The 27,283-nt window shown below is 36.2% G+C and overlaps 1 protein-coding gene across 1 annotated transcript; it reads left to right on the forward strand.

Moving 5' to 3' along the window:
* Window positions 1-351: 351 nt before the first annotated feature.
* ESPL1 (Separin) lies at window positions 352-26,637 on the forward strand (the record flags this gene model as incomplete). Its single annotated transcript, XM_012942190.3, has 15 exons — window positions 352-402; window positions 438-689; window positions 1,737-2,045; window positions 9,613-10,063; window positions 13,295-13,451; window positions 13,594-14,335; window positions 15,311-15,572; window positions 16,242-16,462; window positions 18,445-18,878; window positions 19,429-19,807; window positions 21,255-21,371; window positions 22,891-23,025; window positions 24,483-24,835; window positions 25,064-25,228; window positions 25,520-26,637. The coding sequence occupies 15 exons, from the start codon at window positions 352-354 to the stop codon at window positions 25,788-25,790; spliced, it is 4,299 nt and encodes a 1,432-aa protein (XP_012797644.2). The 3' UTR covers window positions 25,791-26,637.
* Window positions 26,638-27,283: the final 646 nt, after the last annotated feature.

Raw genomic sequence — 27,283 nt, forward strand, 5'->3', positions numbered from 1 at the left:
ACATTTTCATACGACCTCATTTATACTTTTGTCCATTAAGCACTGGTAAACTTGTTGTGAGTGTTGATTTTTGATTAATTATCTAACCATAAGTTAATATTCCTGCTTTTCAGAATAAGAACGGGTAAAAAGACTATAAACCCGAGATATGGATACTCATGTCCAATGCACAGAATCATCTTTTACCGATATAAAATCAAAAAGAAACTATTTTTGGTCAACAGATTTTAAAAATTTGGAATAAGAATCATCTATATGATGTATTACATACTTGGACGTTTGATCTGTTTACATGTTTCGAAGGTATATTGCGGTTACTCGCGCGGCGGTTTTGGATGTGTGGGACATTTGATGTTTTCTTTGGACGGCTTTTTCTCCGAACTTTCTCGGTGTACTAGTTCGGTAACCAGTTGTTTGTTTCATATAAAGTAACTTAGCTTCAATCCATAGTCCCAAGCGTTTGTGATGTTGGACGGCTTGAGAGTACTCCTAATTTTACTTCCGAATATCTGGAGTCGGAAGAAGTTTACGCAGGACTACCTACTGTTTTCAACTCTAAATGCATCAAAAAACAGCTTGAAAGCTGTCTGAAGGCATTGGAAGATACTCCAAAACATCCTGACCAGTCGGTCCGTCAACTGTTAACGCGAGTCGAACTACTTGGAATTCTTGCTTCCTGTCAGAATCTTGTAAGTATTCTAGTTAATTCTGTATTGTCTACCTATCTATTTAAACACACCGATTATTTTTGCGAATTAGGTGGACGTAAAGTTTATTGTTATGTACCTTGCATCGATTGTTGAAATAGGTTTGTGTACAAACCTATTTAAAATGAGTTTTGTATTAATTACAATAATACATTCTTTGGTCCTCGTAAACTCCTGCAAAACTATTAAAACCAAAACTGAGTGTAAGCATATCTGTTGAATCGACATGACGGTTACTTTTAATACAACTTTTTGGTGTCTTACATACTTATGATCAGTATGTACTCGACCTAAAATTCGGATTAAAATCTGCTGCCATATGACAGCCAGCTTTTCATATATATATATATATATATATATATATATATATATCGTAGGTGGCTGTAGAAAATTAGCTCGAAGGTCACTCATTTTCCAGTCAATACCTGACTGTTAGGTTTGGTCTTTGGGCATTGTATGACTATTGATAGTAATGGAGATGCAAGATTCATGTAGTTGTCAGTTATGCATTTAGAACACCCAATTTTCGTCATATTCATGTAAATCAGTATGAATTTTTCCTTACAAACTGTATAAGCTTTAAAATTAAGATTAGATTATGACTAGACTATATTATTACAGCTATCTCTTCAAGATATCTAGTTTGAGAATAAATTGGAGTTAAAGTAAAATATGTTTTATGTAGTCCGGCTTTTTACCCATTTTAATCCACGTTAGACATGTAGAACTAGGAAGTTTAATGTTTGGATGATTTTCGTTAAAAATTAAGTCGTGAAATCCTACTTGGCGATTTTATGGGACGTCTTTAATATTTGTATTGAACTTCCCAAATATAAAAACATCTGTTAGCATTTGAATGTAACGGGTGTTATGTCTGAGGCACGTCTCGTTTCCAGTTCCATTTATGTTGTTTCATTATTTTTCAATTACCAGCTTCCACTACGTACTGGCTGATGTAATGATTTTTTTAAAATAAAATGGTTTACGTACTTTTAATGTGCTCACACTTATCCCCAAAACATTTGTTAGTTCGAATTGGAATCGTCAGTATGGAAAGTAATGTTTACAATCAGCGACAACTCAGGAAGGTTTTTGGATGCTTCTTATGCTTTGACAAACTACTGTCTTTCAAAAATTTTTGCATATGAACAAAATACTTCGGTTTATGATACCCTGAATTCAATTCGTACCGAGGTTCTTACAGTTCTTAACAACAGTAATGAAATTTTTGAGTCCACACATGAAGCTTGTTTGACAGGCCGACTCCCTACTCCACATGCACATTTCCAGTCGATGGTTGTATCCCTTGGAAGAGCCTATATCGAACACTATTTCAACGTAAGTTAAATATTCCGTCTATAATACGCGTTGTTTTATAATTTTGCCTGGGACTAAGGCTTCCATCAAATACTGTATTTCTATGTGTTGTGTTACCGAATGAAGTATAGAAACTTTTATTTTTATATGAAAGTTATCATCACACCTTTGTAGTTTTTGTCGTAGAGAAGCGAAATAATACGAAGACAACCAACATATCCAAAGTCATATTTAAAGTTGTTAAGTAGCCAAAATGCACACCTCTATTCATGTTATTATGACTTACCAATAATATTCAAAATGTCTCCATTTCCGTATCCATAACAATTAGTTATTTGCTCCTAGAGACAATATATTTGCCGATTTCGAAGTATCAGAACGCGACACGTTGAAGGTTGACAACTGTATTAGTAGTTTCCGTTTCATGGTTATCGTACCAGGTTTTATTAGTATATTCTCTCATCCCCTTAGTTTCCACGATTGGCTCTTTGTGGTTTGGGAAAAATCAATCGTTGGTTGAAATTACAAAATACAAAATCGGAATTATTTACAGACTTGAACTTTATAAAACCCTCATCCACTGTATATTGTTGGAAAGAAGATATCTTGTCAATTCTATTTTTCTGCGATCCATACAAATTTGGTAACACATGTTGTATCGTAAACTACCATTAACAATCGACTGACGGATACCAAGTCTTTCAGCTGCAATGTTGAGGGTAGTCGCATAGACACATTTACGCTGCTATAATGCGATAATCGGATACTACTACAATCCATATTGTTCCTCACTTACATTTTCTGTTATTCTTGAACTGAAGTTCAAAATTTTATCAAGCCACTGTTACTGGTGGCTTCAAAATACTTTTAAGATGATAAAAAGAATCGGGAATGTCTCTCAAATGTATGTTACTAAAGCTAGTTTTATATCCATGCATTGAGGTTACTTCTGATTGTAATTCGGTAAATTTTTAATCACATATCAACAAGGTTTACTTCACGGTCAGAATCAGCAGTTACCGTCCCCAAATGTATGTACCTTGATCTCTGGTGTCCCGTATTTTTACTGTTCATTTGTAAACTTTTGAGTTGATAATAAACAAATCGAAATAGGGATGAACCTGCATACTTCTCAACAGCTGATGAAGATTTACTGTCACGTTTTGAATTTCTGCCCTCGAAATATCAGCAAACCCTGTTATCAATTTTCTGTTTAATTCTAAACGGTCCAATGGATCTTAATTCCTTTATTCGATATAGATGGGTCGTGTCTAAATCCATATGGGCGAGTCTACAATTTATGGACGACCTTTCAGCGACGCCTAAGTGGCCTTGAGAATGTTAACCTACTGACTAGGGTTAAATGAGGGCTTTAAACCTGTGTGAAGGATAAGGATTGTGACTTACAGTTTATGGTCGTAGCTGCTACCTTGACGTGGTGATCGGGCTTGCCTATCGTGTTGACCCAACCGAGCTATATTGGCTGGAACATATGTTCCTCTAGGTTCTTCCATGCCAGGCAGGTCGATCGGAGAACGGTAAGACTAAAAGCAGCGGCACAAGGTCTGAGGGCGAAGTCGTACTGCTGACTGTAGAGGAGTGTGACAGCAGTAAGGTGTTTCCTTCGGACAACCAGCATCTGTAGCGATGCTGCCTTCTCAAAAGGAAGGAAGGGGTTAGAAAAGGTCGACCATAAAATTATCACACCTCACAGATTTCCGTTTCCGGCGATAGGGCCCTTCGAACAACGGAGCTAACACGCTAAAAATCTCCCACAAAAAGGCCGTGTGCGACCGGCCACAAGCAGTTGTCCCTTGGGCTCTGCGGTCACGCTCCCAGGTCGTTAAGACCAACATTAACCTAACTTCCTTTCCAGGTTCCTCGGAAAACATCCTTCCACAGTGTGGGCAGCCGGCAAGTGATATCAGCCCTCATACACGTAACAACACACGAGACCAAGTTGGTCACATTCAAATCCTTCCAAGTGGACTGAGCCATGTTGGTAGGTGCAGACTACGTAATTGGGATCCGCGAGATGGTAGCAACCGATGCTTAGAGACCTTGAATGACATGGCTCAAAATCGTTTGCAATGGCGCAGTTGCATTCACTCTTTGCGTTCTCCCAAATTCTAATCTTCTGAATTCATCATGTCCCTTATTTTCTCTTTCCAAATTTATTTCACTGGATTATACTCCTTGAATAACATCTTCAAACCCTAATCTTTCCGATTACTGCTTATACTCTTACTACCTCTACCACTACGGGATTTGAATTGACAATTGTATCTCTGTGCTAATGTGGTATGGTAACTTGAACTGATGTACGAATGTACGAAGTTCTACGTTGTTACTGACTAGTTAGGTGTAGAGATTAGATTTATTGTTTTCATCACGAACTGATATAAGCTAAAATGCCAGGACTCTATTTAGCCAAATGGATAGTGAATTTCGCACCGAAATCCAAGACCTGTCATCGTAAATCTGATTGTTTCGTCCATAAATTGTAGTCTCGCCTCATGCGCTGTACTCTGAAAGCTAATAGTCAGTATAAGATTTATATGCATCGATTTCATCCATTTTACTATCATCTTTAAACATGGAAATAAATGTCCAAAAGTAACTTCCAGATTGCATATCCAATTAGTCATACGCAACGTAGAACTCGGCACATATGTGTATCGACTCGATTCCTCACACCACTAGCACATTGAGATCAAATTTTCAAGGTGTATTTCAGAGTTGTAGATGTAGTAACAGTATTAGGACTCAATAGCGAAGTTTATTATTTTTTTATTTTATTTGAACACATAATTATTGCAGATTGAAATCATGAGTCAGTTGAAGCTAGACCACCATTGAAAACCTGGAAGCACTGGACGGCCGTTTCGTCCTAGTACGGGACTCCTCAGCAGTGCGCATCCACGATCCCGCACCCCGCGGGATTCGAACCCAGGACCTACTGGCTTCGCGCGCGAGCACTTAACCATTAGACCACTGAGCCGGCATCCAAGAGGGAACCAAATATATATGCGCCACACAAAATAATCAGAATTCCAAGAGAAAAAAACAATAACGAACAGATTACTGTAAGGTAGTGTAATAATAATAAAAGTAATAATGGGGGAAACGGAAAGGTACAACCAGAAGAAATCTTTCAGTTAAGGAAGATACAACCACATTTTATGAAGAAAGTAAAAGAAGGTTACAGCAGGATCGCCACTGGCTTCTATTCTGAGCCATATCTGATAACGTCTCTAGCCATTGTGTCGTACCATCTCTCTGACCCGAGCCAGAGAGTCGTAAAGGACCAACACAAGCCAGCCCTTTGCAGCTTTCTTTCATACCACGACACCATGTCATACACTGACCACCTCTCCGCTCTTTACAACCAGCCCCAGAGTCAGCAAATAATGCACGACGAGGAATTCTCTGGGACGACATTCGTAGAACATGTCCAAGCCACCGAAGTCGATGTTTCAAGATGGTGACACCAATTGGATTATCGTCTCAGTGCCCGAACACACGATGCCGGACCTCTGCATTACTACTGACATGATGTTGCCACTGGATGTCAGCAATCATTCGGAGACAACGATGATCGAACACAGAGAGTCGTCTAACGTCCTCAACTCGGAGAGGCCAGGTTTTACAGGCTTAGAGCAAAACCGCTCTCACCAACGCGTTGTAGATCCGACCTTTTACAGCCAGACTAACATCACGAAGACGCCAAAGGTGGCCCAGATTGGCATAAGTCACTCTGGCTTTCACTATACGTGTATTGATTTCATCACTCACGCCATCATCAGCACTCATGCAGCTACCTAGATACACGAACTTCCCGACTACTTCTATCTGCTCACCATCCAGGGTGAGTACAGGATTAGAATCCTGCCAGTCTTGTAGAAGTACTTTGCACTTCGAAGGTGCGGGATCGTGGATGCGCACCGCTAAGGAGTCTTATACTAGGACAAAACGGCCGTCCAGTGCTTCCAGGTTTTCCATAGTGGTCTAGCTTCAATCTGTGAAATTTCTAAAATCTTCACAAACCCCTTCTGACAATAATTATGTGTCCAAATAAAATAAAAAAATAATGATGTAATTCAAGAAGAAAACATGTTTTAGTTTTTTAAACTAAGCTTATAAGATAATTGGGGATTCAAGGTGGAAGAGAAATAAAAAGGTGAATGAACTTAGGGCCTTGCGAATGATGCTAAACAATGTCACTCAAAATCTCTAACCATTGGTTGTGGTGATCACGTAGTCTTGAACTGGTTAGTTTTGGTCGACCTACACGCATCACTCCAACAGTCAGTTGCTTTATAAACTGATGCTACGTCTTGTTTAAAGATCCACTAGCGCTCTTCCAACTTACTTGTATGACGATGTATACGGTGGATAGTCATATTTATTTATTTATTTATTTGAACACATAAACATTGGTACAATGGAGCACCAAATAGATATGCGCCACACAATAACAATGAAACCAGTAGCAGTTATCATTGATTTGTGTGAGGGTTGTGATACTGTCCGGGTGCACAAACCGAAGCAAGTGTTTTTCTTAGTGGACGACACCAGGAGCCTTAAACCTAAGGGTCTAATGCACAAGACAGTGGAGCAACGTTAGAAGATGCAGTCCCATGGTAGCCGGTGACCAACAGCAGTTTCATCATGTCATTTGTTCCTTCAGGATCCTTGAGCTCATTTCTTTCATTGTTTGGAATCAGAGTTTTCCAATTCCCCTAGATGAGTCCTCCATATCTACCGAACCGGTTAATGTGCCGGACATTCGCTTTCCGTCCTCTCAATTTCGTAAACAACATCCTCGCCACGAGAAGGCAGTGAGTAGAACTTCCCTGGTAGTGGTTGTATACGTGTGGCCATGTGAGAGCAATCCGAGAAAGCGGATTCTCCTCCCCCTCGGCCGTATCAGAGAATTCGGGAGCCAGGATAGTCATACGCAATGCATGTCACGATCACCTCGGTTGATGAAGATGCACTACCTTACGAATTTTTTCCATAATTACCTAGTACCCTGCATCGAATCTCAGCATTACTAACTCGATAGCTCCGATATGTACGAGCAATAATTCGAAGACATCTATCGCCGAATACTAGTAACCTATTAATATCCCCTATTTTTAAGAGCCACGTCTCATAGTCATGAAGTAAAATGGGACGAACCATCATACAATATACTGGGACGTTAGTTGGAAGATGGATATCTCGCCTACGCCACCAGTAACACGAGTTAGCAAAAGCCAAACTCTTTCTGGATCCATGCTAAAATTTGGTCACATGTAAACCCACGAGGGTTGGCTAGTTAAGGGGGATGGCTGACACACTGAACTACTTCACTCCATATCTTTAGTTCTGGAGTTGAGGCAGACATTAACGCAGACTCAATCTCAAAAACTACTCTTATAGTTTTGAGTCGGTAGGTGCATCTGTGTTCTAGGACCTAATGAAGAGCTAATACTTGATAGACACATCTAGGTGTGAAATCAGCCTGGTTTTCTCGTGTTTGGTGTTCACGAACCCTAGTAAAGCGTTCGATTATTATCAAGGTCAGTACTTTAGACCCTATATTAGGTAGACGTATTCTTCTGTGGTAATCACGAAACGATTTTTACTGGAACGACCTGCTATCGTGACCACACAGATGAAATTGTATCCAGTCTCAAGTCTAACTTATATCTCAGACAATCTAACACTTGAAACAACTAACATCCTTAAAGACCTGGAGTTTAGTCAGTCAGAGCATGCTGTTCTCTGTTGCTTTAAATTGGCCTTAGCCATGGACTTTTTAACTTCACTGACATAGCGTTGCCTGGTATTAGTAAACGATTAGATGGTAGCTAGATTGAAGTTGAACTGTTATTTACATTTTTCTGCCCACCGTTCCAGTCTCAGGCTGTGATTACATTATCGTCCTGTCTTTTTGCAAAATAAATCAACTAACAGCTGAATTTTTAATTCTTACTTCCTTAAGGAGTCTGAAAAGTGTTCTACTGTTGCCTGACGCGACGTCTTTTTCCATCGCTTATGCTTTCGCTAGGAATGATCACTTTGTGGACGTTTTATTAGTCTAATTCTAAGTTTTTTGTGCTTCCCATCATGTATCGAACCTAATAAAATGTCTTTTCAGGCATCTATCAACTTGGTAAGCGCTACCGGAATCGACTGATTTTCCTAGCTTTTTGGTTATGGTTACTGGTAGATATCACCGCTCGTTTTACAACTATCTGGATATCATTCCTACCTACATCGAAGTGAAAATCACTTTGGGGATCGATTAACTTTACATCTAATTCATCCCCAAATATGCATATGGTTGTGTAGTAGTCAGTTTTAAATTATTGTAAATTATCGCGACTTAGTAACCAAGTGTGTAACAGAATTTTTTGTCACATTGTGTTGGAATCAAGAGTAGCAACTAGTTATGATTGTAACGTAAAGCATAGGGTGATTCCTTTAATATATTTTTGGGACTTATAATCAGTTCCTCCTAACATACTTATTTTGTACGTTTGGTGTACGGAATAATCTACTGCTGTTCAACATTTTTCCTTTCCCTGGAATCATAGTTTAAAGTGCCATTTAGATCATCATATACATTAATTAAAACCATTTCACTTCCTAATGTATATCTGATACGCCTTCAGTTGGTACATTTGTAAACCAGCCCATTAATTTTCAGATACAAATTCAATATGACGAAGGAGACTACTTTCGTTTTGTTTTCTATCTACTAACTAGAGTGAAGATTCCAAATTGTATAGAAGTCGTTACTCTTTATAGAGACTCCATTCGAACTAGTTTTTATTGTTATAAAATAGGCCCCCAAATGCCCTGGTACGGCCGAGAGTAGGTAGAGTCCGCTCTCCCTCTCGAAATGCTCTCACATGGCCACGCGTATATAGCCTCTGTCAGGGAAGTCCTACTCACTGCCTTCTCGTGGCGGGGGTGTTGTTTACGAAAATGGGAGAACGAAAAGCGAATGTCCGGCTCTTTAACCGGATTTCAAACCAATGATGCACATGGGCTCCAGTATCCTGCGGGAACAATTGGCGTATGATCCAGTTATTGATCACCGGCTTCTATGGGAATGGATCTCCTTGCGATGCTCCACTGCCTTGTGGATCAGACCTTCAGGTAGAAGGCTCGGGGAGTGGCCCCCTAAGGAAACCACCTGGTTTGGTTTGGGCGCCCGGGCAGTATCACAGCCCCCATACATATCGAATGAGATTTTTGTGGCACATATGTATTTGGTGCCTCCTTGTACCAATATCTATGTGTTAAAATAAATAAATAACTGTTATAAAATAGCATCCTTATGTGCGAAATATTGACACAAAATACCCATGATAAAATTTCATAAGCAATTGGTAGAAATTTACTCGTATTCGCTCACTGTGCTATCAAGTGAGACCTGATTGTTCAGCCTATTATTCAGACATTGCATTAATTTTACTCTATATACCTAATTTAATTTATGTCACCTTATCGGCAACTGAATTAATATCCATCCTAACGTTTAAATATGTGGTGGTATTAACGGTTAAAATATCGTTCTTGTCTTTGTCAGTGGCCTGCTTTTTCTGCAAACCTGGATCTTATTCGACTGCAGTATAAAGAGTTCTTTGAGGGAAAGTCATGGGCTGTTGTCTGTGCTCGTGGTTACTTCTACTGGCTGCATCTTCATGCTCGCTGCATATTTGGTGCTAACTTTGAGTTGGTCAATACACCTCTTCAGTCAGGCACTCACGATACGTTCCCTCCACCGCCCGTATCTCCTCTGCATGCTGCAGTTATTGTTCGTATGCATGGTCAAACACTAGTGAAATTTATGCGTTTGTGTTGTGAGCAGAAATTACAAAATCGTTCCTGTACAAAACAGCAAGTTAAGGTCGGGATCGGGAAAGAAAATAAAGATCCGTCTGTTGGTCCCAAAAATTTGAAAAAGTTTGTTGAACCAAAGCCAGTACCTTCAGAACTCAAAGTATCTACCGCTGCTTGGTCTTCTGTTTCATTAACAGGTATAAGCAGTTGTTTTCTCAGCTTGTAAGCCTTTCTTATCACCTTACTTGTATAATTTATTCTTAATAATTTTATGGTACTTCATAAAATCTTATATTTTACCTTTAATAAAATGTCACAGGTCTGTTGAAGTTAAACATTTGCACCATTGGATTTCGGGCTAGTGGTCTAGAGGTTAAGTGCCTCGTGCGAGGCCGATGACCCTGGGTTCGGTCCTCCAGTTTTTTCGCAGATGTCCACTGCTAAAGAGCCCTGTACTAGGACGATAAAGCTGTCCAGTATTCCCAGGTTTCCATTGGTTGTCCAACTTAGGTTAGTTTATGATCTCTAAAAATTTACGTAGTTCTCAATCGGCGTTTGTTAGTATGCACAGTGTTTACCTCTAGCTTGTCGGATCTACTTATAGTTATTCGTTGATATTCTGGTTCGCACTTCTAAAGACGGTATTATTAATGTTTAGGAACCTTTCATTACCATTATGTCAAGTCCCCTTATTCGGTTTAGTATTTTTCTACCGCTTAGTATTCTTGAAAATTTCACAGTGCTCCATTGGTTCCCGAATCAATGCGCAACTTGAAAAGAACGTAAATATATTCCAAGCAAAACATTAATGTAATGAATATGTCAGTGAATATATAAACTTTTCACAGGAATGTTTAAGAGTCCTCTTAGTTCACCCAGTGTTAACGGGACATCGATTGGATTAAAGCATGTTTCGCGCCCGATTGTGTTAGTGCATGCTGATTGGCTATTTCTTATCCAATCCGCGCTAGTCGATACTTGAAGAAGATTCTAGAATTTTCTCATGTAAAAATTACAAATATACTGACTTTTCTCTTACTGTGCTTCCTACTTCCATCTACTCTTATTATTTGGAGTATGATTTCGTTCCTGTCCAAACGTGTTCTGATTTGGGAACTTGTCGATTGAATCGGTGTCCAAGAATGCCATGCATCAGGAATAGCTAGGTCATAATAGGAGAAATTACAACATGCGGTAGCCCTGATCGATTGTAAGTGGAGCAATCAGCATAAATACTTACTTATGCCTGTTACCCCTCGTCAAGGAAGGAGCATACGTCGACCCCCGGCATTGTCCATCGAACTCTGTCCTGGGCAATCCTTTTCACTTATTTCCAGTTGTTCATCCTTTTGATGTCTGCTTACAATTCTAGACTCAGTGTGTTCTTTGGCCTTCCTCTTTCCCGTTTCCCTTCGGAATTACAAGTTAGCGATTGTCTCTTCATGAATTTTGGTGATTTCCACAATCTATGTCCTATCTACTTCCCATGCATTTTCTTAATTTCCTCTTCAGCTGAAAGCTGGTTTGTTCTCTCCCACAGTAGGCTGTTGCTGATGGTATCCGGCCAATGAGTGTTAAGTATCATGCGTAGACAACTATTTATAAATACTTGTACCTTCTTGATGATGGTTGTAGTGGTTCTCCACGTTTCAGCTCCGTACAGTAGGACTGTCTTCACGTTCGTATTGAATATTCTGACTTGATGATGTGTCCTCCTGAATAGAACGTGGAGCGTCTTTTCAGTCATTTCAATGTCCGACTTTATTGCTTCAACTGGTATGTTGTCTGGTCTTTCAGTCTTCCCACTCTAGATTTGTCTAATGACCATCCTGATTTCTTCAACTATTGGTGGAGTGTTCAGAGCTATACTAAACTCCTTGACTTTGTCAGTGTCTTGAAGGATTTCTGTATTAAACCTTTGTAATGTTGTTTCTCCGATTGTCCAGTGCTTGCTTCGCTTCAGTTTCATCTTGGCAATCACCAGGTAAATAGCGATCTGAATCTATGCCAGTTCCTATCCTGCTTCTCACGTCTTCCATTGGCCTTCTGAATATTTTAGTGATGCAGATACAATCAATCTGGTTCTGCGTAGTGTGATGCGGTGGAAGGCTTGTAGCTTTGTGTGTGTTTATGAGGAAGTATAGTACCATCAATAATCATTTTGTTGAATGCATATAAATATCTGGTGTTGTCCATTCCGACTTGGGCGTTTAAGTCTCCCATTTGAATGGTCAGGCCCTTTCTTGAGCACGCCTTAACAATCGTTTGCAGCCTCGCATGAGACTGATCTTCATCGTCGTCGATGCTTTAATTGGTGGGTGCATAATATTGGATAACATTAATTGTGATTTCCTTCTTTGTGTTTGAAGGATGCTTTGATGATTCTGGATGCATGATATTTCCATCCCACAAGTGCTTTTTGTGCTTCTTTGAACTGTATCAGTATAACTCCTTGTGTGTGCAGAACATTTTGTTGCCCGTGACTAGAGTACTGCAGCATCTCTCCTGAATATAATCTCTTCTTTCCAGCTTGGGTCTAGTGTGTTTCACTGATTCCGAGCACCGACAATTTGTATCGCCTTATTTCCGTAGCTATTTGACTGGTTCTAACCGGTCTTTCACATTGTCCGGATATTCCGTGTACTTATATTAATTGTTGCTGTGATTGTTAGAAGGGACATCATCCTCGTGATTTCTTGAGAATCTCGGCATTCACCATGAGGTGTCATGATTCTTCTGAATGAAGGTCGCTGAACTCGGAGTTTAAATTGTTTGTTGTGGTTAGTGTATTTTATTAGGGTTGTTTTCTACGGGATGGGGTTGGTGACCTCATACCTAACCCTCCTCCTTTATCTGGGTTCGGGAACGACAGTAATCCTAGAACAACTACAGGTGGAGTTAGTAATATTCATACTGCAACATAATCTTATCTGTGACTCGCTTTTCTCAATTCGCTGTCCTGCTAACAAAAGGTATATTAACTGTATTTGTTATTTAGGCACTATTGATTAATCTCACCTCATCGATTATTAAGTATACTTTTTATCTCCTAAATAACATGACCGACACAGAAACTAATTACTGAATAAGTGCTGCTTCCAGAGAAGATGGAAAATTTGATGGATTGGTTTGGAAATCAATCTAAATGTCTTGTTTGACATAATTTAACTTTGACCATAACTTTTTAATAAAACAGGATAAAATCTCGACTGCACTGAAAATATTTATTTTCGAACTCTAGGGTTTTTTATAACTGGCAGTCTATCATTAGCGTTCAACATGATTTAAAACTATACTTATACTCCTACGCTATTATTTTCAGAAAATGTTTGCAACTCATCTGGTGACCATGATTGATAAACATTTTTCTGATTGTCATATATCGTCGCATTGTAATTGAGAACTATGATGTTGTTGATTATTTCTAGATAATGAATTACTTAATCTATGGTTGGGAACGCGACTACTTTTATACGGTTGCCATCAAACGGCTGAGTTATATACGCTTCTAGGTACTGTAAGAGAAGCACGTGTGTATCAAAATGAGTTATTATGCGTTGGTCAACGTTTTCACTTATGCAGTTAGTAAGTTAATGTATAAAAGTTAATACCCTCATTGTACTATTCAGATTTTACAGATTAATTAAATACAGTTGAGATTTTCGGGAATCACATACACAGAGTTCATTTGTACCAACCTTTTTATGTTTGCCTTACTTTGTTTTAGTACACAAATTGCTCTGAACTTAATGGCACATCTAGATATGTTTGCTCAGCGTCAATGGGCTTTTGAATTACGTCTGCGACAGCTAAATCACATTGCAACATGTCAAGTGTCTCTTGAGGAACTAGTCACTAAAAGAACTAAGCAAAATTCAAAAGTAAATATGAATTCAAAAGCTACCACGGAAATTGATGAGTCTGCTTTTATTCATTCTAAAACATTTCCCAATCAATCCCTCTACAATGGTCTTGGTGACAATCAGTTGGTGAGAGATACGACGGTCGTAAATTCTTTGTCAAACGATTCATTTTCCGACGGTTCTAATCCTCTTTTGTCCAGCTACAACAGACCATTCAGTTCAATTTTTTCTAGTAGTCCAACACGACGTACATATTTTAATAACAAAAGTGAAGCGGTTGATACCTATCCAAGTGCTACCCAAATTGCTTCCGCAATTGCTGGACAACGACTTACCTCAGAATGGAATGAGTGGTACAGTAAAGGATTCTATATACCTCACACTGTCGATTTTGCCTTTGAGTCTGTAAGCAAGTCCTTCCTGAGTGTTGGTGGATTACCTCTAGGAACCTGTGTTTGTTTAATCCTTAATGGGGTTTCCTGGCCTTGGTTGTTTAACTTGACTCAGGTAGTTCGGAATGAACTGTTACCATCCCCTCATTTCTTACCTGCTTTGTACACTGTTCCATCGGTGCATGTCAAAGCAGCTGTAAAAACTCGTAATCATGTAAGTAAACTTTCGATACTGTTTTCCTCATTTATTTATTTAACTGAAAATTTCTTTTAAATTATAATGATAAACCCAGTCAATCGTTCACTTCTTTTTATAGATTACAATTACTTAGTTTACTAACTTCACATTGGTTCTCACGAACCTAAGGATATTATAAAAGTTTCGGAAACATTCTGAACTTTATACCCAAAAGTAAGGAAATGATAGAAATCAGGATCATTAGTTAACTACGTTGCACTTATGATAGAGATTTCTCGCTAACGTATATATGCAACGGTCATCATTCAAACTTATGTAACTGATAAATTTGCCGCATCTCTAATTTACACAAATAGTGGGTGAAATGAAAAGTATGGAATCAAATAACTGTTAGGATGTCTATGTTATGATAATACATCTGGAAATGAATCTCTATTGCTGTTTTCAGGAAAAAGTTATATTAATGACTACATATTTCTATGATGAGCCAAGTCCAGTTTTATTACTTTCCGACATGAATTACTGTCAAGGGTTCAATACCCCCATTCTAATAAGTTTTTTGTTGATTATACTTCCCGTCTAAGTGAACTCTATGTTTATAACCACCTACCAATAATCACACCGTTGTATATTTTACTGTTGGGTAGCATGTACATGATGACTTGTAATATTTTTGATAGTACTCCAACAGAAAATGAGATCCCTATAATGTAACTGGATTTGAGGTTATAATTGTGGGTTAAATGTTCTAAATAATTCAATATTTGAAACGGTAACATCACATCTGTATCGCTGTTGTTTATTATGTCCCTCTAAATAAGGTTTATCGAATAAAACAAACATCATTCTTTTGTCGTATTCATGTTAAGATTAAAATCTTTTTTGTAGCTCATATTCGGACATAATCTTAATATTAGTCAACTATAATCCCTCTAAATTCATGTTTTCCGTATTTTTTTGTGACTTTCCAATCCCTCGGTGATTTTGTAGGGAGAGCCTAATAAAAATAAAGATCTCATAGAAGCTTTTTCATTGCTCAGTATCACTCCTACAGAAAATTCATCAGAAACGTGGAATAATAAGATTGAAAAATCATCGTCACCTCAACTTCAGTCAAAGAAAGATTTTCATACTGGCAAACAGTTACCACCTCCTGTACCTAAACCAAATGCTCCCCGTCGTCCAGCAGATAACCGAAACAAAACTATTTTAAATATTTCACCACACAACAGAAGTCGCTGTCAATCATCCCGTGAGTCATATCATTTAATTTTCAAAGTCTAGTCCTGTTTGTATTATCTAAACAAGATACTATGTGGAGCGTTGGATTCCCAAATCCATCATTCCTACTATTCATCTCTTATAGTTTGAAATCCCGTTTAATTATCTACCAATACAACCTAACCAAGTAAATATTGCAGTGTAAAACCCATTTTAATAGTACTCTGGTTCAAGTTACTACGCCGCGCAACAAAAGTAAATTTATAAAGATGAAAACTACTGACATAAATGAATATTTTAAGTATTTATTCAGTATCTTAAGTACATTTGAATGAAGAGTAATGACATGCTTGATAAGTAGACGAAGACAATAAGTAAGTACATTCGGACCATATTACTTATTAGCCTGTCTAGTTGACCTTTTATTTTTATATATAAATGCTCTTAACATGTATATGTGTGACCAGATTGTTCGAAATGTATTGCGCTAATATATCACATAGTTCTGATAATCTTCGTCTTCTAATATCATTATCGAAATTTATTTTATTTCGTATATATATATATATATATATATATATATATATATATATATATATATATATATATATATATATGTAATTTATACTACTCTAAAGCTTGTCAATTGATTGTTTGCTGAATTTTTATCCTCGTTCATACCAATTATTTTTCTCTATAGATTATCAACAGGTCGGTAAAGCCACTGAAATTAATGAGGTAACTATAGAATCCACAATACAAACTAGACGCTGTGATAATCCGTTAACGAATAAAGATATTGTTTTAGATGATCATGAAGCAGATAATGAAATATTGATACCATTGCTTGGTTATACCTTTCGAAAACCAGCTAATTCTCAACCTCTGGAAATATATTGTGACCACTTATCCAAAAATAAAGTGAGTTGACATTGGTTAAAACACTTAATTTCTTCTTTTAAAGCTAGTATGTATTTCTAGTTTTTTGATTACCTCTACTTTGAATTGTTTAAACAGTATGTCAGTTATACTTAAACGTTCCGACTTTTATCCACTTTAGAACTGTAATGGGTGTTTTGTTCTGGTTTTTTGCATTATTTTAACTGAAACTACTCATTTTGTTCTAACTCCCATACCGAAGGTCCTGTATTCGATTTCCGGATGTGACATCGAGGATGCACACTGCTGTGGTGTCCCATACTAGAACAAACTAGTCGTCCAACACTTCCAGGTTTTCGACTATGGTCTAGCTAAGATCAGTTCGTAGTTTAAACCTATAAAAATTCTGCAATCTACACAAATATTCGTATTGTGATGTATTTTTATAGTCTTTCAATCTTATCCATTATTTGCCGATATATTACAGTAAAATAGAAATAAACCACGTCAGTTTTTAAGACATTTTTAACCAATGATTGACTTCTCACCATAATTCACACATTTTTGTATCAGTACTTAGAAAGTACTTTTTATATTTCATCCTTGTTGTTATTTAGTACTCGTAATTTCGATTACTGTCCGAGTTGAGCTTTTGTCTTCGATTTTTATAATAGTATTCTGAATGAAAAAGTTCATGTTCTTACCTTTTACATAAAATCCCAGTAACCATTTTTTATCATACTAACAATATCAGTATTTCTGTACTGTGTTATCTGTCTGCGAATAGCACAGCACAAAATGAGTTGATGATATATGCTATTTCCTGTTTTATTGGATAGACCGAGTCTAAATAATTTTCCGTTTTAATGAACATTGAAATCATTTAGTTCTAACACTCAAACTGTTTATATTTGAATGAATTAGTTAATTCTTAGTAGTTGGAAAAATCATTTCAACTCCTTTGCTATTCTTCTTGTCACTTTCATCTCGTTTAACTGATGTTTTCTGTCAATCGGACTAACATACATTGAGTATGACTGACCTGTGTACCTCCACTTTATTGGTGTTTCTAAAGATTTCTAAGTTGATTGTTTATAATTGCCACTTTTCCCTCCACACGTTTCTTCCGAAATTGTTATTCCCTGTATTTTTTAAATATACGTACAGATTTAATCAGTGTGAAGTTTTAATTTAGTTGAATTAGTCCATTTGGTGAACCGTAGTATTTTCCTTTTTCTCTTTGATACACCATTATCGCTGCTACAATCAAATAGACGTTTCTGAAAATTCGCATAATATGTACACTTATGTTTAGGTTAAATTGTTCAGTGACAACTAGCTTCTTAGCGAAACATTATATGTGTTTTAAACTTAGGTTTGTTTAGATACAGAGGTAACTTAGTAATGGCTTCATGAATCTTGTTACCTATTACTATCTAGGAGACACTGCGATTCTTCTTCGTTATAATGATAATGAGGATAGGAGAACGACGACAAAAAAGATTAGACTATCTGGGACCCAAACTTAAACCTCATTTTATTAGTTATCTACTTGGCATGTTATGTGATTTTCTGGCTATGTGGTGAGTGAGCGTTGGACAACTGGATTTCGAACCATTAGGCTTTAGGTAGTACTCTTCGCTGTTTTCTCACTGTCATCGTATGATTGGTGTTATGTAGACAATCCTGGTGAAATAGTAATTGGAATAGATCGTATAGCTGCTCTCCTGTAATTACAGTTCTCTCACACGGGCCCCAATATAGTCTAAACATCTGTTTTTTTCGTTATTTCGTGGTCGTATTTTAACTGCAATTAACCGGTCCATAAACTTAACTTTCTGGATTTTTACTACTCAGTGAATATGCATTTCGAATTTTCATTATATTTGTAGTAATGGTTTAGACTTAATCATATTTAATTTTTGAACACCATAAGCTGTTAAGGAAATTAGTTTTTAAGTATTTGTACTTTGTATTTGTTATATCATGTATTCACCATTAAACTTTTCATTCAACAAATACAGAATGTTTCGAGGAAAAAAGAAAACAAAAATATAGGCTCGGGCAAAGGCCATACCATAGTTCTAGACCCAGTGGAATCATGTTCTTCTTTAATTGATGCGCCTTTGCGTCCACGTAGCGTCAGGTTAGCGTCCAAGTGGGCTGCTAATCAAATCAAGACAAAATTGGTCAATACATTATGTGAAGAAAATCCTCTGTTATCGGAGAATACAGATCAGATGAGTCAGGTTTCTAATAATATGGCTACACGTTTGTATGGTGCTTATCAGCAACTATCTAGCTTTCCAGTCCCAAATCTATTACGTCCTATATGCCAATGGCTGGGTATTTATTGGTTAGGAAAAGGTGATCAACTACAAGCGGGAAGATTTTTATCTCAAGCTATCGGTATTGGACCCACAACCTTGTATTTATCTATCCTAAGCTCTCGGATAATGTAAGTTTTTTTTACAAGAATTTTACCACTTGATCTCATGAAGATACACATGTTATAAGGAAAACCATATTGTTGATTGATACATTTCGAATTTTTTTAAACCAAGATTATCTTAGATTTCACATCGTAGTTAATCAAATGCTAACTTAGTATGGGTTCGTATTCTTAGCTTAAAGCTATAAATCTTGAATGAGATTTATTAATAATACGTGGTTACATAAGTCAATGTATGTTGAAAGAAATTCGGTTCTGTGACCTAGTCAAGATTGTTGTATATCTACGTGCCTGGCGTGGTAGATTTATTTAGTTGTCCATTTTGCCTCTGGTTTATATTTGGTCTGTCCACGGATAATATATAATTAATTTGTGTACTCAGAATTCCATTCACTGCTTCAATTTCTTCTGAGTTCTTTTCAGATTACTTTTGCCTTATATATATATTATAATGCAATCAATATATACCCTAAATGTGTTTTCGTATATTATTTGTTTGTCACTAATTAGATTCTTATGTTATGGTCACTTAATCATTTATATTTTTTTATACCAGTCATTTGAAGTCATCTGATTCTCAAGATTCTGTTTCTGATCGCAACAAAAAATGTAACTGGTTCCCTATTTTGAATCGAGTGATGACTATTTGTGCTCCTAATAATTTTCTAATGGAAAATGTAATTCAGATGCCTACTTGTGACGATAATAGTTCACTTACAGTTCGGGTTATTCAACTCTGTCTTGTTGATGAACTCAGTTGCAAGTCTAATTTAATTGATAAAAGTGATGATATCTACCATCACACTATTTCTCCATATGGACTCGGTGCTCGTTCCGGAGGTTACTTACTAGTATCGCGTTATATAGGTATTTCTGGTCAATCTTTAAGAACATTTGAAGTGGAGACACGTGTTATGCATGGATTCACTCATTCTGTAAGTTCATAAAAAAGAAAATTTAAATTGTACAATGTTGCTCCTTTCTATACCACACGTGTGACTAGCATGACAGCTGTTATTAAAATTGTTACCACCTCAATGAGAATAGCATAATATTTTAACTTGTTAACTTAGTTCTAGTGAAATTGAAATCGTCCAATGATAATAACTAGTTTACCAATTTTTTGTCTTCATTGACTGAAGATTCGACTACACCAATATATAGAAATCTTTTTTGTAACTTAGTAGTGTTTAAAACATAATTACAACTAACGTTTGTAATAATCCATATAGACTTTCTACAGAATAATTGTAACATATATTGCGAGAAGTTACGAAGTATTTACATAATATATATACGTAGCGTTCAACCGTCCATTTGTCTCCTTCCGAGTGTTCCGCCAACTCCGTGATTTCGCCGCACTGAAACCTTTCACTCTGTCTGACAACTTCAAGGCCACGTTTCGCAACATACTGCTGACAAACAATCTTGTGAGTAGCGTGCACTAAAATAATTCAGTGAATCAGTGCTTTCGTTTGTTGTGATGGAGTAATTTAGGAAAATTGTCACGTAGTTAGTCATTAATTGTGTTTTCATGCATTCCATGTTTATGTAGGTCTTCCAGTCTACAGATGTTAGACATCTGGATTTAAGTTTTCTACGCTCTTCAATACAATATTAAACATTTTAAAGCTCGTTTAATATGATTTATCACGTCTTTCCTTCATGATGGTATCTACGTATTTTACCAGTTGTCTAAGCTGACTGTATGCTAAATCAATTAAGATTATTATTATTTGCTGCCGAAGTTTTTTGTGATATATATACATCACTGCTATAATTTATAATTCATTTTAGAATTTGCATTAACTCTATTGGTTGTAAGCATTATCATTTTTCATCTGTGTATCTGATTTTGCCGTATGATTATGTGGATTAATAAGTACCAATTTTTTTAACTCGCTGTAGATAAACTCCGTTTGCTAGCACAAAGGTTACTTTGTTTTTAGAACAACACAATATTCTACAGTAACTAATGTCATCATCCTAACTTGTTGGGATATTATATTAAACTAATTCAATGAATGTAATGTTATTTTATACAGCGTTATTCCTAAAGCTGGACAATCATATTTTTAGTTATTTAGCTTAAATATACGTATGATAAAACAAGTGGATACTCCATTGTTTAAAAGTTGGTGGAAAGTGTTTATATGTATCAAGATTAAATAATGTGAACTAATGAGAAATAAAAAGGTAAAAAGTTACTTAAATGGAAGATAATTGTTCACCCAAAGAACATTTTTAAAAATTGAATATGAAGACGTATTTTCGTTACCTTTCTTCACGTGGGACATTGTTTTTTTCAAATAACACTATCTTATCTGCAATTTAAATAAAACTTATTCTAAATCGATCTTTTCATGTTTATCTTTTCCAAAGGGTTTTAAATATATGGATAGTTTTGATGAAATTCAAACGGAGAGTCTTGATTCGATGGCTATTGAAGATCGTGCTAATTACTGGCGTATACGTTATAACTTGGATGAACGACTAGAAGTATGGCATGTTTTTCATTGTGTTTATTGCGTGTGCTTTCCCTTATTTTATGTGCGAAAACAAAAGCTTTTTTAAACCTTATTCATTTAGCTTTTTCATTGACATTTTCGTCGTTGAAGAAAATTCGTTATCTCTTTTTCATTGTTTTTCATTTTAGTTTTGATCTCATTACCATAATATATATAAGTACAATTATTCGTTTCTATTAAATTAACTAATGTAGCTCATTTCCAAATACTGATTCGTGCACTCAACGCTGAGCCACATTGTTTGTATGAAGGTTAGTGATACTACCCGTCACCCCACCACACAGAAACACATGAGACCGAGGTTCTATGTTTCCACTTACTAATTAGAAGTTTATAGCTTTTGCCACTCAGTCACCTCTTCACTTTATTATGTTTAAGGTTTACTACATTGATTGCAGTTTGCTTTATCTAAAATGTGCCTTTCTTATAAACTAACACATTGGCAATATGTTTCCTATGCAGAAAAGCAATATACTAGTATCCGACTAGTTTTCGTGTTTCCTATTCTATTAATGTAAAAACAATTTTCGGAGTGTGCAAACGAAATAGTTCTCGATATTACAATTAATGTTACCACAAACATAGGTGATTAATCATCGGTCGTTTTTATGACCTTGAATTTCATCTGTGATTATTCATTTATTAACTTACTGGTTAATTATAGTCATGCTATTTAAATCAAATGTTTTTTATATCAATAATATGGTTATTATCTCAGCATACTTCCAATTACCCACTCTATTGACCAGTGGTTCTGATTTCGATCCGATTCGAATAGGGGTACGTAATAGTTTGACCATTTCTATCATTACTCATAATTTTATAATTCAGCTGAACTGTTATCATAAATGCAAGCACTTTTCATATTCATTTAAAATCGTAATTTATCTAATGTATATAAGCACATTTTAATTTGGCCACTCTATTTACTGACACTGGTCAAAATAGCAGAACATCCAAGGCCAGTATACTACCAAAACTCTACAAATTCAATACAATAAATGATTTTAACCTTGCTGAAATAGCTAACATGTTTACTTTCAAAATATCATTTCTCTCATTAGTTATATTTTACCACAACTTAGCTACCTATGTAAATCCTTTCAACCTATGTTCCAAGGATTGTTAGCTTAATATATGGTAGAACACAATTTGTCTTTTGAATACTTCGAAATTTTTGTGTTTTTCAGATAAGTTTCCACTTATGTACTTCGGTATCTATAATTTAAAATTAGTGTCTAAATAGATCAACAGGTTGCTAAAACCAAAAGATTTATGTGGTCAATTCACTTTTCAAGCGTTATATTTTCGAATAATGCTTTTTAATATGCTTCATCATATATCTTTACGTGTATTACTTGTATGGTGATATATGATTTAATTCACCTATATAATTCTTAATTTTCAAAATCCGACAAATTAGTTTCTTCATAAACAAATTTCAGTTTTATCCCAGCATTCATTTTTAGTCCTTTGAAATAATTTTGTAGAATTTACTTACTGAAATACGTCGTGAATGGTTTACTAAAGATGATCTAGATTGGTTATTCAGTCGAGAGAAATATTGTAATAATGAACCCAAAAATGATTATAACCCTCCTTCTGTAGTCATTATTCCGGATCGAGTAAGTTTAACACTAGCTTTTCTAGCACACTCAACTATGTATTGATTTTTTGGAATATTTTTTGTGTAGTTAAATAAAATAGCATTAATATTTACTTAGTGTTCTGTTTAGGGTCTACTTATCTAACGTACACAAGCGAAGACGCACGTAGCATTTTTAGCTTTGTACTTCTATTTGCTTTATTCTTTGGGAATTAAATTAGCTTTTCGGTTGTTATAAATAAATAACTGTTTGCAAGTCTTTTATGTTATATTTGAATGTGCAGATTTTTTAAACTATTCTCTAGTCCTCACCTGTTTGTTTCAATTTTCGTAAGTGTGAAAAAATTCTTCGACGAGACGCATTTATCTTGCGTAAAAATCTAAAGACTTTCCAAGCAATTGGTGAAAGTAATCTTGTTGAATAACTTTGTGACTGCACTTGATTCACATTTCTGATGTTCGCAGGATTAATGAGACAAGTAATAAGGAAATTCCTGCAACCGTAATCCCAATAACCAACTAGGATGTACGATGTTTACCTTTTATTACTATTCTTACAATAACAAGACTAGGATGATTATCCATTGTAAAATCAAACCTCTGTAAAGTCGATCTCAGCTGTACATCATGTTTGCTAAATAGGCGTCAGTTATCATTTACACTTGAATTTAACATGTTTGTTTCCGAAAACTAACGTACGTCCATGACTGATATCAGAGGTTTGGTTAAATATTTACTATCCAACTGAACAGTGTCAGAACATCAAGTTACAAAAGTCAGCTGGGATTACATTTTCAAAAGACCAAGAACATTAACTCGTGGGGTTATAGTGTTATCAATTATCCCGTTTTTATATTGGGATTTAGAATATACCCACACAAAATCCAAAAATGAAAGCTTTTGACGACAAGGATGATATTTATGCTATTTGGTGATTTGTTGACAAACAGCGTTTTTTAGCTGCTCTTACAATAAGAGTTGTGGCAACGTATAGCATAGTCAATTATTACTTCATAAAGTCAAAAAACATATTGACTTTAATATTCGCTCAGAAGAGGGACATTTCATGTATTTTTATTCACTCTGTAGTAAGAATATACCAATAAATTTCAATTACGACCTAACTTGTAAAAGTTACTACACTTATCAATCAATACAATATGTATCCTATCATATATGTTGATTAAAGTCCATCAAGCACCTAATACTTCATGAACTGATGTTTGAAACCGCGTAGTGGAGAGAGATTTCATTTCAGTTGGGTTTTGGGTATCAAGGTGAATCCAGAGATTCAATTTCCTGTTTGAGAGATTGAATCGCACTAGCCCCTTTGACCAGTTTAGATTACTTCTGTCACTTTTTTAGTTTTGAGATGATGCTTTCCTAGTTTATTACAAATAACTTATAAAACGTTTGTTTTTTGATGACCAGATGTTATCCTTCTCATTTTTTATATCTTGTCTTTTCACTCTCTAGCGACTAGTTTATTTACCTTGGGAATGGATACTATGGGATCGTAATCCAACTTCATGTACTCCAACAATGACTCGTAGCTTCAGCTTACCTTTAGTTGTTGGTCACTTGGCAACTCAGTATATGCCTTGTCAGAATATTGAGGCTAACATTTCTCCCAATGCTGAACATATGAAATTATGTTCTTTTAATCCTGAGCGTGCATTTTATATCCTTAACCCAGAATCCAACCTACCCTCTACTCAACAAACCTTTGAACCGATATTCCACAACCTATCCAGTTGGACAGGTGTCATTGGAAGAATTCCAACTTTAGAGGAGGTGAACAATGGTTTCACAAATCATGATCTTCTAATGTACGTTTGAAAGTGCTTTCATTAAACTTATTTTCTTTCCATGAAAAAGATGTATATTTTAATTATTCTCGTTAAACAAGTAAAACTTTTGTTTTCGTAGGCTTGTCGACACTTAAATATTCTGCTTATCGTTTTGTTATTATTAGTCAATAATCTGTTTTGTTATCTTTTATCAATATATTTCTCAGCAGCTGTCTAATTACTTACGTGCATTCGTTTTACTTACAGATTTTTGGGTCATGGGAATGGTTCGCAATTTCTACTACACACTTTCAATCAAGGTCTCAATGCACGCTCCGTTACCTTGATTCTTGGCTGTAGTTCCGGTAAACCTCGTAGTGCTGGACGACATGAACCTTATACTTCACTATTTAATCATCTTATTGCTGGATGGTATGTGAATCGTATTTTGTATTATACATGTAATTAGTTAGACTAGCTTGCCATTTTATTCTATGTAAACTATTTCATCTACCATTGAATGAGTGAGTAGTACTCAAGTGTAACCTTTGTACTGCTTTTGTGGGTAGAATAGTAGATCACTTTTCTCCAGCTCAATATATTCAGCCTTATGAGTTTGTTTTATTTCTAAAAAGTTTTTTATTACCATAACGGTATATTCACCATATTTTAATGATATCATCTTTATAACAAGTAAATCTACGTTTTTTATTTCTCTTATAGTCCCTTTGTTTGCGGATTGTTATGGGATGTTACTGATCGGGACGTTGATAGATTTACTTTACAATTCCTGACTAATTGGCTGGGAAAAGATGGTTCTGATGACGGACGTGATGCAAAACCACATGGAACTTTAGGACAGTCTATTTTTAACGCAACTTCGGCTTGTAAACTGAAGCATCTTGTTGGAAAATCAGTCATTGTTTATGGGATCCCCTCTGAACCTGAAAGAAGATCACTTCTGAAATTTCCATCCTCACTTGTTAAAAAATGAATTGGACTTCTTACAATTTGACGTATTATCTTCAATTATTGTACATTACCTGAATTGTGTAGATTAATTCTAATGGACGTTCTGCTCCGTTTATATATAGTCCTCAAATTTTGAACCTTTTTTACTTGCTTCGGTCGGCCGTTTGTAAATGTGCTTAAGTTGTTTTCTAACCAATTTTATCTACATCATAGATCTTTCTTTTTTTATTATCAGAGAATATTTTAGTGCGTTGCTGTGATTTCTCTACCAACCGGGTTAGTTTAATTACAATTAATGAAACGTAAACCGTATCTACTCCCGAACTTAATATTTGGTTATTAAATTCGGTCACCCTTACACTCCGCGAACGGCTTATTCTCTAAGTTGGTTGGACTGACAGTAGGTGCTTCTACTGCTACCAAGGGCGATGGGACAGTGCATGACGCCGTTGTTGTGTGCTGGGTTCAAAGAGACATGCTATATGCATGCAGTTTGCCCCATTATTTCTCCTCGGAACCCAAATGCATTCACGTGTTCTTCAGTATAAATTCACTGCTGGAGAATTCCCACTCGCTGCCTTTATGTGGCGGGTGTGTTAACTTAATTTAGAGGACAAATAGCGAATGTTCTGCGTTTTAATCGGGTTGGTGGACACAGAGGGTCCACCTATGGGAGTTGAAAACTCGGATTCAAGACCAATGCCTCACATGGGCTGCATGACCCTATTGGAGTCTATTGTTTGTCACTCGCTAACGTGGAGTTGCGTCTCTCAACGTTGACCCACTGTTTTGTGGATTAGACCTTTAGGTTATATGCTCGGGATGTGGCCCAAGAAAACAACCCACTTCGGTCTGGGTTATATCGCAGCTCTCATAAACGAAATCATAGTAGTTGAGAAGTCATTCTTGCTTCAAGTCTCAGTCAGATAATCACTTGGTAAAGTTCGTTTTCATTTCTTCTATGCTGTATCACTTATGTACTTCCCTTTATTCTCACTTTGCACATTTTATTTTTCAACCTATACAACAGCTCACCTATGGTGGAAACCCTATTTTGTCTAAAAGATTTCAAGTCACTGACTGATCGAAAGTTGAGTGCTACCATCGAACACGAATTCTGAAACCATGTAATCCATACGGACTGGTTATTTATTTATTTGAACACATATATTGGTACAGGAGCGCACCGAATATATATGCGCCACACAAAACAATGAGAATCTAAGGAGAAAAAAGAGTGAGGAACGTAAAAAAGAAGTAATAATAATTAAAAAAAACAATAACAAAGAGATTGGTGTAAGGTAGTGTAATAATAATAGTAATATTAGGGGAACAGAAGGGTACAATCAGAAGAAATCTTTCAGTTAAGGAAGATACAACCACATTTTATGAAGAAAGTAAAAGAAGGTTACAGCAGGATCGCCACTGGCTTCTATTCTGAGCCATATCTGATAACGTCTCTAGCCAATGTGTAGCATCATCTCTCGGACCCCAACCAGGGAGTCGTGAAGGACC

The sequence above is a fragment of the Schistosoma haematobium genome, chromosome ZW (genome assembly GCF_000699445.3).
Source record: "Schistosoma haematobium chromosome ZW, whole genome shotgun sequence".
Lineage (NCBI taxonomy): Eukaryota > Metazoa > Platyhelminthes > Trematoda > Strigeidida > Schistosomatidae > Schistosoma > Schistosoma haematobium.